Source organism: Eublepharis macularius, chromosome 6, assembly GCF_028583425.1.
Source record: "Eublepharis macularius isolate TG4126 chromosome 6, MPM_Emac_v1.0, whole genome shotgun sequence".
In the NCBI taxonomy this organism is placed as follows: Eukaryota; Metazoa; Chordata; class Lepidosauria; order Squamata; family Eublepharidae; genus Eublepharis; species Eublepharis macularius.
Genome location: NC_072795.1, coordinates 102,176,655 through 102,190,416, shown reverse-complemented (window position 1 = coordinate 102,190,416; position 13,762 = coordinate 102,176,655). Strand labels below are relative to the sequence as shown.

Here is a 13,762-nt window from a genome sequence, read left to right as displayed (position 1 = left end):
TTTTGGCATTAAATCTCAAAGAACCTTAGTTCTAAGAGTACTTCTGCTAAGTCAAAATGTATCAGGTATAGTTCTTCAGAAATGAGCCTCATTTCTTTCTAATGAGAGGTATACCTTTTACATTTCACAAGTGGTGAACCGGGTGTATCAATTCTGTAGAGGTCTGCTTGTTTAATCCAGTCTCCTGGCTGTTACACAGTGGTGGCGGGGGTAGGGGGCTCCATTCTTTCCATACAGAAACATCTGATATGACTATCTTAACCTTTTGAGAGAGAGAGAGAGAAATAGTTTTACTATAAAGGTAAAGGTAGTCCCCTGTGCAAGCACTGAGTCCTTACTGACGCATGGGGGGATGTCACATCCCAACGTTTTCTTAGCAGACTTTCGTTATGGGGTGGTTTGCCATTGCCTTCCCCAATTATCTACATTTTACTATAGAAACATATTATTTGTGTGCAATAGTGCCCTGAATGCTTTAAAATAATCATAGTTAAGGTTTCTTTGCTATACGTTAGCCTTTTAAGAGTATATCAACTTGTAGATTGGGGAAAAAAATCAGACAAAATACTTGCTCAGCTCCCTTTTCCCTCTAGAGTAAAACAATCTTACCCTCAGAGTGTTTGATTTGATGCTCTGTGTAGGATTGTGACATACTTTTTGCATGTTTGTGTAAACTAATATACAGAAACGTCTCTAAATCTGCGTTCTTTAAATAGATGCTGGAGTATCGGTTGCTGACCGGGAGGCTAGTTTGGAACTAATAAAATTGGATATATCCCGCACTTTTCCATCCCTCTATATTTTTCAGAAGGTAAAAAATGTTTGACTTTGCTTAGAAGTTTGTCTTTAGGTACCTTTTCCATTGCAGTTGTTCAGCTGAATCAATGAAAGCTTTTGCTGAACAATCTGTCACAGCTTCTTGGTCTTGCATAGGTGTTTTCTAATCTAAGTTAGACAATATAGCCTTTTAAACCATTATTTATGTTTGGAAGAAATCATTTCTCTAGTCATGTTACTGGTCATGATCCAGAAAATTGCAGTGGATAGCTCTGAATAAGGATTGGCATGGTATGGAAGATATGGTGTGTTATGATCCCAGAATGCATTATGGGTACCAACCATACTGCAATGGATTACAATGAGAGGAGAGACAGAAAGCAGCAATAAGTTGCATTGTGTCTTTCAGGCGGACATGTGTCATGGATCCTTGTATTTTCTTGCTTCATAGAAAGGGACGGTATCAGGTGAACATTTCTGGCTGGGCATGTGCATCAAATTTTCCAGGACACAAGCCTTTTCTTGGGTGAAAGACATAAGTGCAGCCACAGGCAATAAGTGCATGTGGAGAGGCTTCTTACTGTAGCTTGGAAAAACAGCTTTCTGAAAGTTAGTTCTAGGGTTTTTCAAGTCAACCACACATGTAGTTTTAGCATTCTAACGCTTGCCTAGCTGTATGAGTTGTGGTTTTATTTTTTCAAAAAGTTAAACATCCTTTTAAAAAACTCATGACAAAAATTTCAAAGAGCTCTTTGGCAACATAGTATTTCCTGTGATATCCCCTTCAATTCTTGTCTTCACTTACAATAAATTTTCATTGTCCTTGATGTCTCTTCTCCACTGTATTCTTGAGTAACATTTCCTCATAAATACTGCCTTTGCCCATCTTTTTCTGTGTCATTTCTACATTAGCCACTAACTTACCTCACAGGGTTGTTAAGATAAAAAGGGAGAGGGGTGAACGTTATAAAATGCTTTGAGTCCCCATTGGGGATAAAACTGGGGTATAAATAATTAAATCTAAACATTGTTTCTTGTATGACATTCCTGGTTTGGTGCCCATACCAGAGTATAAGGGGCATGGGATGTAAGAGTTGATCATCTGTTTGCATGTATTGTTAGTGAAAGGGTGAAGACATACATCAGTGCCCCTCCTAGTATTCATGTGTATGTGCACTTTGAACATAATATTGTAGTTACTCATTATCTATACGGTGTCCTCAGCATGCATAGCTTTTTTGAATAATTAACAAGGTGGCAGATTCTTGCATCAAAGAGCTTAAAATACAAAGTTCAGGACAGGGAGAGGCTACGAGGCATGGGATAGAGGCAGAAGACGGTGGAAACATATCTTTGTGCTCCCAAAACAGGCATGAATTGAACAAAGCAATCTTCCACTTCTGCTCATGATGAAATTAAAATCTGTCATGATTTACATTTAGTAAATATTGAGTGTATTATAGTTAGGTTCCTAGAGTTGCACTCCAGTCAGGCTCACAGAGTTAAATTGTTGAGCTGAAAGGGAAATTGAAACTCCGCCGCCCCCACCCCCGCCAACTTGTAATTCCCTTCTTTGTTTGCTCAGCCAACTTGCATTCCTGATCAATTTACTAACCAAACTTAATTTTCAGTTCTTGTTTTGAATTAGGGGCCAAAGATAAGGTTCAGGTTGAATTTTTTTGTTTTCTTCTAAATAAGATTTCCATATGAACCAAATTACTTCTAAGTTGCTAAATGTTTTATTCACTTTCGTTAATAAAATAGCGTATTGTTTCTTAATAAACTGCAGGGGAAAGATTACTAATTGCATAACCCAAACCAATTTTTGTAAAGAAACTTTCTACACAATGGATCAACTACCCTTTCCTTGCTTTTATTCACTTAAAAATTTATATACTGCTTCTGACTGCACTCAAAAGCAGCTTCCAACATGTCATCTATAAAAGCTGTAGCACAAGTCCAAAGCTTCATCTGAACTGTGCATGTTAACCTGCCCAAGCATCCCAAACAAAAGTCATAGGTCATCAGCATTATTGTTTGGGCCCAGAATTGGGCCACAATCAAGACTTGACTGGTAAATGCTACCTGGAATAACATGCTCTTGCAAAGTTAAGAAAGCTGAACCAAAGCCTTTTCATAGGCTGTTCCCTGGTCTGGGATGTGGCCACCAAAATGGCTGAAAATCTCAAGGAAGTCAAACAGACTTTCTGGAACAGGGAACTTCCAAAACTAGCTGTTGATCTAATAGAAGCTGGTACGTGGTTCTGTATAGAGATTGTAAAGGTTTTGAAAGATCAAATCAGCACTTTGAATTGTTCCCAGAAATAAGTCAGCAGTCAGTGCAACTGACATAAAAATCATGAACTTGCTACTCAACACGAGTGCATTGTATCCTGCCTCAGCTGAACTTCCCGAGTTAGTTTCAGAGGCAGCTCCATATAGAATGCATTACAGTAGCCTGATCTGTAGGTTACAGAAGCATGGATCAATACGAGTAGATGGGCAGAGGCAAGACTTGGAAGTAAATAATATAGAAAGCATTCCTAGCAATTTACACCAACCTTGTGTTCAAAAAGAGATTTTGCCCAAGTGCATACCAAAACTCTTCACGAAGTCAGACAGCTTAACTCTCTGTCCTTTTTTAAAATCCCATCCCTCCTTCCCCAGTTTGTTGGATCCATCCTCTTAAAAACATCTGCCTTTCCAGCCAACATTTTCTGTCTTGTCAGGTTTCAGTTCCAGCTTGCTCATACTCATCCACTTGACTGCAGCATCTAGGCACATTCTGGACACTTGTAATGACTTCCTCCATAGGCTATATCAGAGGCTGCTACTTGATCTTCAGAACCTTTAGAAAAGGTTTATAGTGAGAAGAAAAGTGAGACCCACCCTTGCTGTATGTTGTGTGAATCTAGAGGAGCCTTCTGCCAGATTGCAGCTCCTTTGAATTCAGCGTTGAGTTATATATAACTAATTGGCAATACGAACAGTCCAGAAAACATGAAGAGAAATTGGTGGGTCTAGTGTCTATGAACTTCCCAGTTTTCAGCGATGGTGATGAGGAATAAGGTTAAACACTGTGATAGTACAGCCAGTCTTCCTAAACTTTGACTAGCTCACACTTGTCCATATTTTCTTGGAGTAAGTACTGTAGGAACTGGAAATATGTATTTGCCAAGATAATGTGAATTTGCTGCAACTGCCCCTTCCTGGAGTTGCAACAACCACAGACAGACAGGAATACAAGAAGTACCAGTTTTTCCATCACTTCCACTTTGTAAATAATGGCAAACCTGATACGGTTCTTATACAAATAAAAGTTTACTTTGTTTTTTTTAATATCCCAGTGTATCTGTCATTTCTATATCCCATTCCTATCCTCAGGGCACATAGTACCATGAAGGAGCCTGACAGTTGGGCATGTTACTAAAGGGGAAATTTAAATAAAATATCTTGGAATATAGTATTCCTGGTGGCAGCAATCTACCCAGAGGGTGTAAGAGAAACATTAAAGGCAAAATCTACCCAAGAGAAAGAAAAAGGATTGTAACACACATATTTTCAATAGTGGTTGTAACTCTGTAAATCTTACAACTGGCAACTGATATAGTCCACCCACCGTGCCCTGTGGAATTAGAGGTGCTTGAGACCACATCTCCCCCTCCTGTTTTTGCAGCCTGATGGGCAGCAGAGAAAGAGGCTTATTAAACCTTTGGGTTGTCATACATGGTATTAGGCTTGGGGTAGGGGGAGGTGTCCACAGTTTGCACTTGCCAGTACTGCACAGGAGTGCTGTCTTGGTAGGAAGTCACATGCATTTGAAATAGCCCTAGAATGAACATAAAGCAGTTTTCCTTCCTCCTGGAAGCCCTCATATCTCAGCTCCTCCTGCTTCATTCACCTTCCCACCCATTAACAATTTACCTTATATCTCTCCCACCCCATCTTCATCTATATTTTTTTATTTACTTACTCCATTTATACTCTGCCTTTCTTCATAATAGGGAACCAAGGCAGCTTATGTCATTCTTGTCTCCATTTTATCCTCATAACATCCCTTTGAGGCAGGTTAGGCTGATAATATATAACTAGCACGTTCACTCAGTGAGCTTGCACCTCAGACCAGTTCTTAATCTGAAACTCTAACCACTACACCACACTGCCTTTACTATCCTGCCTTTTACTATCTGAAAACAAGGCTTGAAGACTGACGTTACTGTTGTGGTTGCCTAGCAACTCCCACAATGGCCACTGACAGTGCATACGTTTCTTAAAGCTACAGGTGTTGCTTCTTTTATTTTTCTGCAACCCTTTTTTCCCAGATTTGTAGAAAGATCGGTCTTGTCTGTCCATGGCTGTAATCTCAGGATTTAAGTACACACAGTTTTGGCCATGTTGAGAATTAGATACAGTGATAAATAAAAGTTAATTGTTCAAAACCTGATGATTTGAGAATGTTTTCTGGATTTAAAACAATTTACTTTGTTTCTGTAGCTTAACATAAACTTCGTTGTCCTGTTTCCACTTTAGGGGGGCCCATATCATGATCTTCTGCACAGTGTCCTGGGAGCGTATACGTGTTACAGACCTGATGTAGGATATGTAAGTATCCATATAATGTTGCAGTATTTTCCTTTATACAGCATAGGCGATAAATACCAGCAATGTCAATTTTATAGTCATTCTTGCCTTTATAAGAGTGCTTGAGTCAAATAACTCTGTAACGTACGTGAGGTATGTGACGGTGGAAGGTTTGACCTGCTGAATCTAGTAAAGGTGGCCGTATTTATGGCCTCTCATCAGAGGAGGAATCTAAGACTGCAGCCTTGTGCCTGCTTCAAAGAAAGCCCCACTGAACTCCCTGGGGCTTGCTTCCAAATAAATGTGTATAGAACTGTATCACTTTACAAACGAGTATGTATGTAGAGTGTGGTTATAGCTGAGCACTGTGATGTCTAAGAAACTTACACACCTGCTTTATATCCTCTGTGTTGGGAGCCACATGCCAAGTGTAGTGTCCTAATGAGTGTACATTCACAAAACAGGAACTCCACTGGATCCTGGCTTCATTTTAGTCTTTATGGTAGTGTTACTAAATTACCTCATTTAACTATGTTCTATTACTATTTCATTAATGCAAACAAACATGATCAGCACAAATACAGTAATGTTAAATTTGTCATTTCCATAGTCTTTAGACATAATCATTGCACATTGAGAGCCAGAGTGGTACAGAGGTTAGTGTCAAATTAGGACCTGAGAGACGCAGATTCAAATCTCCACTCTACCATAAAACTCACTGGGTAACCTTGTGCAAGTAACTTCTCAGCCTACCCTACCTCACCGGGTAATTTAAGAGGACAAAATGGGATGGAGAAAAGATTTGTGTTTAATGATGTGAACCTTTTGGAGGAAGAGTGAGAAAAATGGACATATAATTTGGTGATCTGCTAGCAGTTTTAATAGTATGTCAAGCTTTTAAATATTTGCCTTAACATAAAAAGTGGTTGTACTTACTTCCTACAGTCACTCACTGGTTTTGCTTTGTTGAAGGTCCAGGGAATGTCCTTCATTGCTGCAGTCCTCATTCTCAACCTGGAAGAGGCGGATGCTTTCATTGCCTTTGCAAACCTCCTGAACAAGCCATGCCAGCTGGCCTTCTTCCGTGTGGATCACAGCATGGTAAATCTCCATTTTGAAGTGCTGTAATTTTATTAATTTGCTTAAAATGCATCTGTGCTATGAAAACACTTTGGTGGGTGGTAAATACCTGTGGAATTTCTACTTTTTTAGCTCAATTGCTGTGATTTCATGTTTATCAGGTCCAGAGGTAGCCGCATCCCTAGATTGACACCAATAGTAATAAGTGCTTTGTCAGTGCTTTTTACCCCTCTCATTTTGTGGCACTCTTGACTTGATTACTGTCACTTTAAATCAATGTTCCTTTTCTGAAAATGGCTAGCTAATGTTCATCCTGCAGGGTCGGGGGTGGAGGTTGAGTGAAAGATAACAAGGGAACTATTTGTGATCCATACAGTGAATCACCTTTGTTGCAAGCTATACATAGTTGGGGTGAGTGCTGCATGATGTACCGTTGGTCAGATCTGGACTAAAGCTCTTTGCTAAAGAAGTGCAGACACTTCAGTGGTAAGAACCACTGCACTGGGATTTCACTGCATAAATGGCGTACGTTCACTTAACCCATTTGTGTTTCATAGTTTAGTTTGTAGTTTCTTGAGGGCTTCTTGAGCATTGTTGGCATTTCATTTAGGCTTTTCTATTTCCTTTACAGATGCTGAAGTACTTTGCAGCCTTTGAAGTGTTTTTTGAGGAAAACCTCCCCAAATTGTTTCATCATTTTAAAGCCTACAATCTTACTCCAGACATATACTTAATAGATTGGTAAGTTAAAGACTGGGTAAAAGATTCAGTTTTATTTTATGGCCCCATCTTACTAAATTAAGGAATTGATAACTCAGGTTATTGCTAATACCGAAAGAAGTGTGCAGTTGAATACGAGTATAGTTGGAAAAATAAGAATTTACTTGTAATGTAATTATCAAAACAATTTTAAAAAACTCCAAGAAACTAATGTAAAGTGTGAAGAGAAAAAGGATGGTAAAGGTAACAAGGTGGAGTTTGGCATTTTTTGTGCTAAAGAAGCGTGCTTTGTATTAGTAGAGTATTAAATGTTAGATATTACCTGTTTGAATGGAAAGCAACAGTTCTGTAATAGAAAATGTGGGGAGTTGAATCAGCATGTTATTTTGTAGGTGTTCCCAATTGTCTGGTTTTTATGTGAACTGCACGGGTTGAGTCTCATCTAAATTCCATGCATGAAAGCATGAGTTCCCCTTCTCTTTCCTTCTGCTACAGCCCCAAATGCCCCTTGAAGTGCTGCTCCTGGGGGGATAGCGGATCCCTAGGAAGAACATGAGGGGGGAGGTGAAGGGCTGCTGCAGCAGGTGGATTTTCAGCAAAAATCACCCCCCCTCCTTGTGCGTATGAATCTTTTCCGCAGGATCCAAGCCCAGATGAAGTGTCCAGCATCTGATTTAAGTAGATTCAAAAGCAAGATGCCTGTCAATGTTAATTTCTCACACCCAAAGAATAACTTGACTTCCACATAATTATCACTGATAATTTGGAGGTACTAGAGAAGCTCAAGCCACTTCTTAAGCAGCCAAAGTTGCAGGCATGTCCTTTGTCCCCTTGTGCCTGATGCTTATAATTTCAAAATTCAGGATCTTCACCCTGTACAGCAAGTCACTACCCCTTGATCTGGCCTGTCGTGTCTGGGATGTCTTTTGTAGAGATGGAGAAGAATTTTTGTTCAGAACTGGCTTAGGAATTCTTAGATTATATGAAGATATCCTCCTACAGATGGACTTCATTCATATAGCACAGTTTCTGACAAAGCTACCTGAAGACATCACGTCAGAGAAGCTCTTCGCTTGTATTGCATCTATTCAGATGCAGAATAGTAACAAAAAATGGGCTCAGGTAAGTGGTATCTTTGGCTGAATACATGATGATCATTGAAAGAATGGTGGATACCCATTCCTCAAAAATATCTTTGTGTAGTATCATGTGAAATTATCAAGTCTGCTCAGTGTTGTTAGAACAGTGGTGCATTTCAGTTCTTTGCTAGGCCTTTTTTGGCATGCTGTAATTGAACATGTGCTTTCTGTGTCTTGCAAATTAAAGCTATGCTACCTGAACAAGAGTGGCTGGCTGCCAAAGGGTGCTGGCCAGTGGCAAACATCACTCGTATGCCTTTATATAAAGTGAGGTGTCAGCATTACCGAGTTGGTTTGTGGGGGGCCTGGCCTGATCTGCAGTGGGACAGTTCATATCTGGAGTCTCTTGTATGGTGACTGATATAAATTTGAAGTCCATGCATTTGTTGTAGATTTAGCAGGTCTTTGTAGCTATAAATTGCAGCAGGTGTTGATGAGACATCAGAGCTCCATTTCTCCACTCCGTAACATCCCCTTTTCAATAGCAAGGGTATACTATGGTAAGAATCTTTCAATCTCACTTGGATAATGTTGCAGTTCTTCTGCTCATAAAAGAGAGGATCATTGCTACAGGCAGTGCATATAAATACTTTTCAGGTGTTAGAATTTTATAGTAAAATGAAGACTACCTGCATTTTGTTTAGTTGCCTTTGAAACTGTAGATGAGGAGGTTGCTAGGACTAGAGGGTGGAAAGTTGTACAGCTGTATGTTTCTGATAGAATGGCCTTTTTCGAGAATAGTGGCGATTGGTTCCCTAACATTTCAGTGTATTATTGAGGAGGAGAGGCTAGAATATCATTCTCTGATCTGTGATGCATGTGAAGAACTCTAAAGAAATCAGTGTTTATAAATGTTAATTAATGTGGTTCATTTGTTTGCAGGTGTTTGCATCATTAATGAAGGATAGCAAAGAAGGAGACAAGAATCATAGTCCAGCACTAAAAAGTTAACTTCAAGGTTAATGGTAAAGTAGAAAACCACTTGGATTGTTTAAGGATTCTAAACATTTTCCCAATGAAAACCACTAAGGAGAAACTGCTTGGGAGACTCAAGGAAGAGACAGTATTTGACTGAATGCAGTGGTGGAATTGGATGAAATCTTCGCCCTGTTGCCAGTATTAAAGAGCTCTTTGTGAGAAGATGGCTTTTCACAAGAAGCAAGTAATAAAAAACTTGTGAAAGTGGAAAAAAGTGGCTAATGGATATTTAATATTTAAAGTTTAATGCAATAAAATTTGTAATAACTTTTGTTGGTACTTAAAATTTTGAGGGATACCTTTTTATGATTACCACAAAGGCACTTTTGGGAAGAAGGCAGGTGTTAAAGATAGGCCCAAAAAACTGCTATCTGAACCAAATGTTTTGGTACAAATACCTCCGAAATTAACCCGTGAAATTCTTAGGACCAAATAAGTTTGTTTTTAGTATATGCGTTTGCCAGGTAATATGAGGCTTTAGATACGTCTTACCAGGTCCTGTTAAATTGCATTTTCATTCTTCAGTTAAGTGAATGTATGCAAGTTGGAACTGAGGAATTTGCACCCAGTCTTCCTTCTGTCATTGGCAAAAAGTCTTTTAACAAAAAAGTGGTAGGGGTCAAGTCAACTGTTTGGATGGTATACTTTGTGTAAGCAACTGATCGGTTTCTGGGATTTTGGTTCCGAAAGTACCATATGGGCAGCTTGCTTACAGGAAAATTAGATTGCTATTCTATGGAAATCAGATGATTTTTTTTGTTGATTAATCAAAGTGACTTATACTTGATGATAAACACTAGTATATTTAATAAGCTAGTGATGTCCTTTTGCACATTTTAAGGAATGTTAATGTTGAAAGTTTGAATCCCTGTATATTAACTTTTTTCTCACTTAAACATGCAGAACTGAATAGTTTTGAACTGCAGTGTGTACAATAATGAATACCCCATGCATTCCCTCAGCCCAATATTTTCTCAGTTAACATCAGTGTGATACTGTAAAGGCACCTCCAGGAAGCTCAACTTCTTTCACACTCCTGAAACATTTTAAAACGGCTTTTGAACTGGAGGGGGTGGGAGAAGGATAGCTCTTAATACTATGAGCAGCTAATGCTTGGTCTTTCTAAATCCATTTTGATAGTATTAATGTAAATAAATTGCATTATGACTTTTTTGTACCTGGACCCTGTATGTGGAAATGAAGTCAAATTTATCATTGCATTTAAAGAGTGAGACTACTTCAGTTGTCAAGTGTTAAAAAGTTGCAGAACCTGTTTAAAAATTTGAGTTACAATATGTTGTAATATTTATGTTGCTATCAAATTTAAAACTACATTTAAATACTACTTACAACATACAGTTTGAAGTTAGTGTCTGATTTTTCTTATGTATTTACTTAGCTCCAATATATGTCCTCTATTGGGTTTTTTGTACAGTTTTCTTACTTTTCAATTATACACGTGTATATACAAATTGTAAATAGAAGGGATCTAGCCTTCGTTCAAGACCACTAGTAACAATTCCTATGTAAATAAAACTCATAAGCAGAAGGCGTACTTGATCTTCATTGTGTCTGAAATAACTTTATTATCAGTTAAATACAAAAGGAATAAATGACTGTAGAATTTTAAATCACTCCTGTGCCTAATGGAAGCTAATACTTAGGGTGAACATTTTAAAATAGTAAGACTCTCAATTATAAGTAAAAGTTTTTCTCTGAAGTCTTTCATACAACTTAACAGACATTAACTACTTTCTTATATCAAGTTCAGGCAAAAAAAAATTGCTCTTAAATGGCAGCTGATCATCAAGTAAGTCATTTTTGAACCAGAGGAGAAGCCGCACAGCCTGCTGTTGTGGATAATGGGGCCTGTGGTGAGACTGAGCAGCATCACAGTATTAGCATTGCATATGCACAATAAAGATTCCAAAAGTTTTATTTGTGCTCAGCAATGTAGGGGCACCCTTTCTGTAATTTTAGTATAATCTTTGTGTACTGTTTCTTGCATTCTGGTGAAAATATATTGCTTGTGGAGGAAGTAGATATTTTGAAATGCTCTCTTTCAGTTCTGTGGATGTCAGTGGCTGCTTAAGGGTGTGTTTGTACAAAAAACCCAGTGTGGATAAACAAAAGCATTAAGTCCCCTTGTCTCTAGCAAATGGGGGTTTGCTGTATTAGCCCTAGAGCTTACACTAGTGTATTCCCCATATAGTTTGCCAACCCTAACCCCTTTTACAAAGAAAGTTCTCATCATTCATTTATTCTGGTGTCTGACAGCTTGAGATCCAGTTCCTTAAGTAAGTCAGAATTGACAGACAAGGTGCAACAAGTGCTGTATTGGTACAAATTCAGAATAAATACCCAACATTTGTTTTGGGTAGCATTGGGTACATTTGGGAAGAGAAGGAGAATACTATTAGTGACTGTTATCACCATGGGTCATATTGTGCACATTGGCCCTTGGCCTCAGGATGATTGAGAGACGGTTATGGTTCAATAAGGGTAAGTTCTCACATATGGACTTCACTTGATGACTGTGACACCAAGCTAATTTGTGCTGAATCTTGCTAATCAATGCTTCCATATCACCTGAAAATGTTTTCATTGGAGGCAGTTTGCAGGGTGAGTGGAGAGTTGTACAGTGATGAGAAACAATGATACATGCAGCTATTTTGTAATCTGCTTTGAGTCTCTGTGAGCAATGCAGGCTATGAATAAAGCTGAAAAAGGAGATCTGTCTCCCCCCCCTTTTTTTTTAGCTTTATTCGTAGCCTGCATTGCTCACAGAGACTCAAAGCAGATTACAAAACCATAGCTGCATGTATCATTGTTTCTGCAGCAGTTGTGAGGTGGCTGCAGTAACCGAATGAGAGCCCTGTGGGATGCTAAACATTCAGTAATAGGATATTGTGGCAAAAGGTTTTATGGGCTAGAACCCAGTTCATCAGATGTGCGGATGACTCTTCATCCGGCAGTCATATAGGCATAACTGTCATCCAACTGGAGGCAACACCTAACTGTTAAAATTTACATTGCAATACAAATGTTAATGGAAGACATTCTCCAGAGGTAGTCATGTTACTTGACTGCAGCCAAAATAACACAGTTTCCATAGCATGCCAATAGCACACTATCCAGTTTTTTGCAGCTGGATTCTCTTGTCCACAAGAATCTAGTTGCAAATGATTGCTATGGTGTACCACTTGTGCAAATGCCCAATAATGTATGGTTGCAACCCTATTTTCTGTTAACACTTCATCTTTGTGAAGGCAATAATTGGTTGCAGTGCAAACATTCCTCATATGCTAGGCATTTCTGCCCAGGCAAGGCTTAATGAGCTGCAAAGTGCCTAGGGTAAGAACTGGCTTTGCAGTGGAGGACCACCTCTACAACAAGTAGAAACAAAGTATAGGATCCAAGCGGAAGAGTCCTGAGGTATTCTAAAGACTAGTAAATGTATTGTGGTGTAAGCTTTTCTGGGCTAGATCCCACTGTGTTAGATGCATGGAATATTAACATTCAGTTGGCAGATAGATTTATACCCTGAGCTACAGCCAGCACAACCCGCAGAGGATCTTGGCTAGTTCTCACAAAGAATGCCCAATTTCTCAGAACATAAAGAGTGTAAGATTACATTGCAGAGTACTGATTAAAACACGTTCCAGGAAAAGAGTCCTCTTTAAAAGTGGGTGTGGCTCATTCCTGATGAATTAAAAGAGGATAAATCTGTGTAAGGTAGATCACTCTGTAAGGAGCAGTTGATTTTAGCGGTGAGCTAAACGTCCCGACTCCCCATCTGATATCAGTCGAAGTCTGATTGTGCCAATTCTGCATGTCAATTCTAACATTTCTTTGCATAAGTATTGCGACATTAAATCACAACCACTCTTGAGTGTATTGTGGACTCTGGCCGATGTGGCGTAGTGGTTGGAGCGCTGGACTAGGCTCGGAGTCTCAGACCGGAATCCCCCACCCTGCTAGGGAAACTTGCTGGCTGGGCGACCCTGGGGCAGTCGGCTGTCAGCCTTACTTATCTATCGATCTCTGAGGCGGCTTGTGAGGATAAAGGAGGAGCTGCTAAAGCTGCTTTGAGTCCTCGCTGGGGAGAAAAGGGGGGAATAAAAGTAAACCATTTGCGCGTGAACACGGATTGTTTTCCTCTGTGCTCGGTAATGCCCTGGGAAACTTCTGACCTTTAGTAACCCCCCCCCCTTCTCTAGTTTTGCGGGCATGCTTCTCTGACAATCCAATGAACCGCATCTGAGGAAGGGGGCTCTTGTGCCACAATAAATAAGCTAACGTAAGTCGCCACAACGGCTCTTCCTTGTTTAATTCCTTAGTCGGTTAATGAAATCGCGGAAGGGGATTGAGGCGAGCCCGACAGTACCGGGAGGGCAGCCGAGGCGCACCGGGCAGGCAAAAGCCGGTTTGCCGCTGCCTCCACTCCAGCAGAGGGCGCTGTGGGTGAAGAGGCTTTGTATGTGCCG

General features: G+C 39.6%; 1 protein-coding gene across 2 annotated transcripts in view; it reads left to right on the top strand.

Moving 5' to 3' along the window:
- TBC1D12 (TBC1 domain family member 12) overlaps positions 1–10,824 on the top strand; it is a 54,357-nt gene extending 43,533 nt beyond the window's left edge. For both annotated transcript variants that reach the window (XM_054983636.1, XM_054983637.1), the window contains 6 exons: positions 717–811; positions 5,308–5,379; positions 6,331–6,459; positions 7,070–7,179; positions 8,022–8,280; positions 9,180–10,824. In XM_054983636.1, the coding sequence (XP_054839611.1) occupies positions 717–811; positions 5,308–5,379; positions 6,331–6,459; positions 7,070–7,179; positions 8,022–8,280; positions 9,180–9,248 (734 nt within the window). In that variant the 3' untranslated portion in view covers positions 9,249–10,824. The remainder of the gene's footprint in view (positions 1–716; positions 812–5,307; positions 5,380–6,330; positions 6,460–7,069; positions 7,180–8,021; positions 8,281–9,179) is intronic.
- Positions 10,825–13,762: the final 2,938 nt, after the last annotated feature.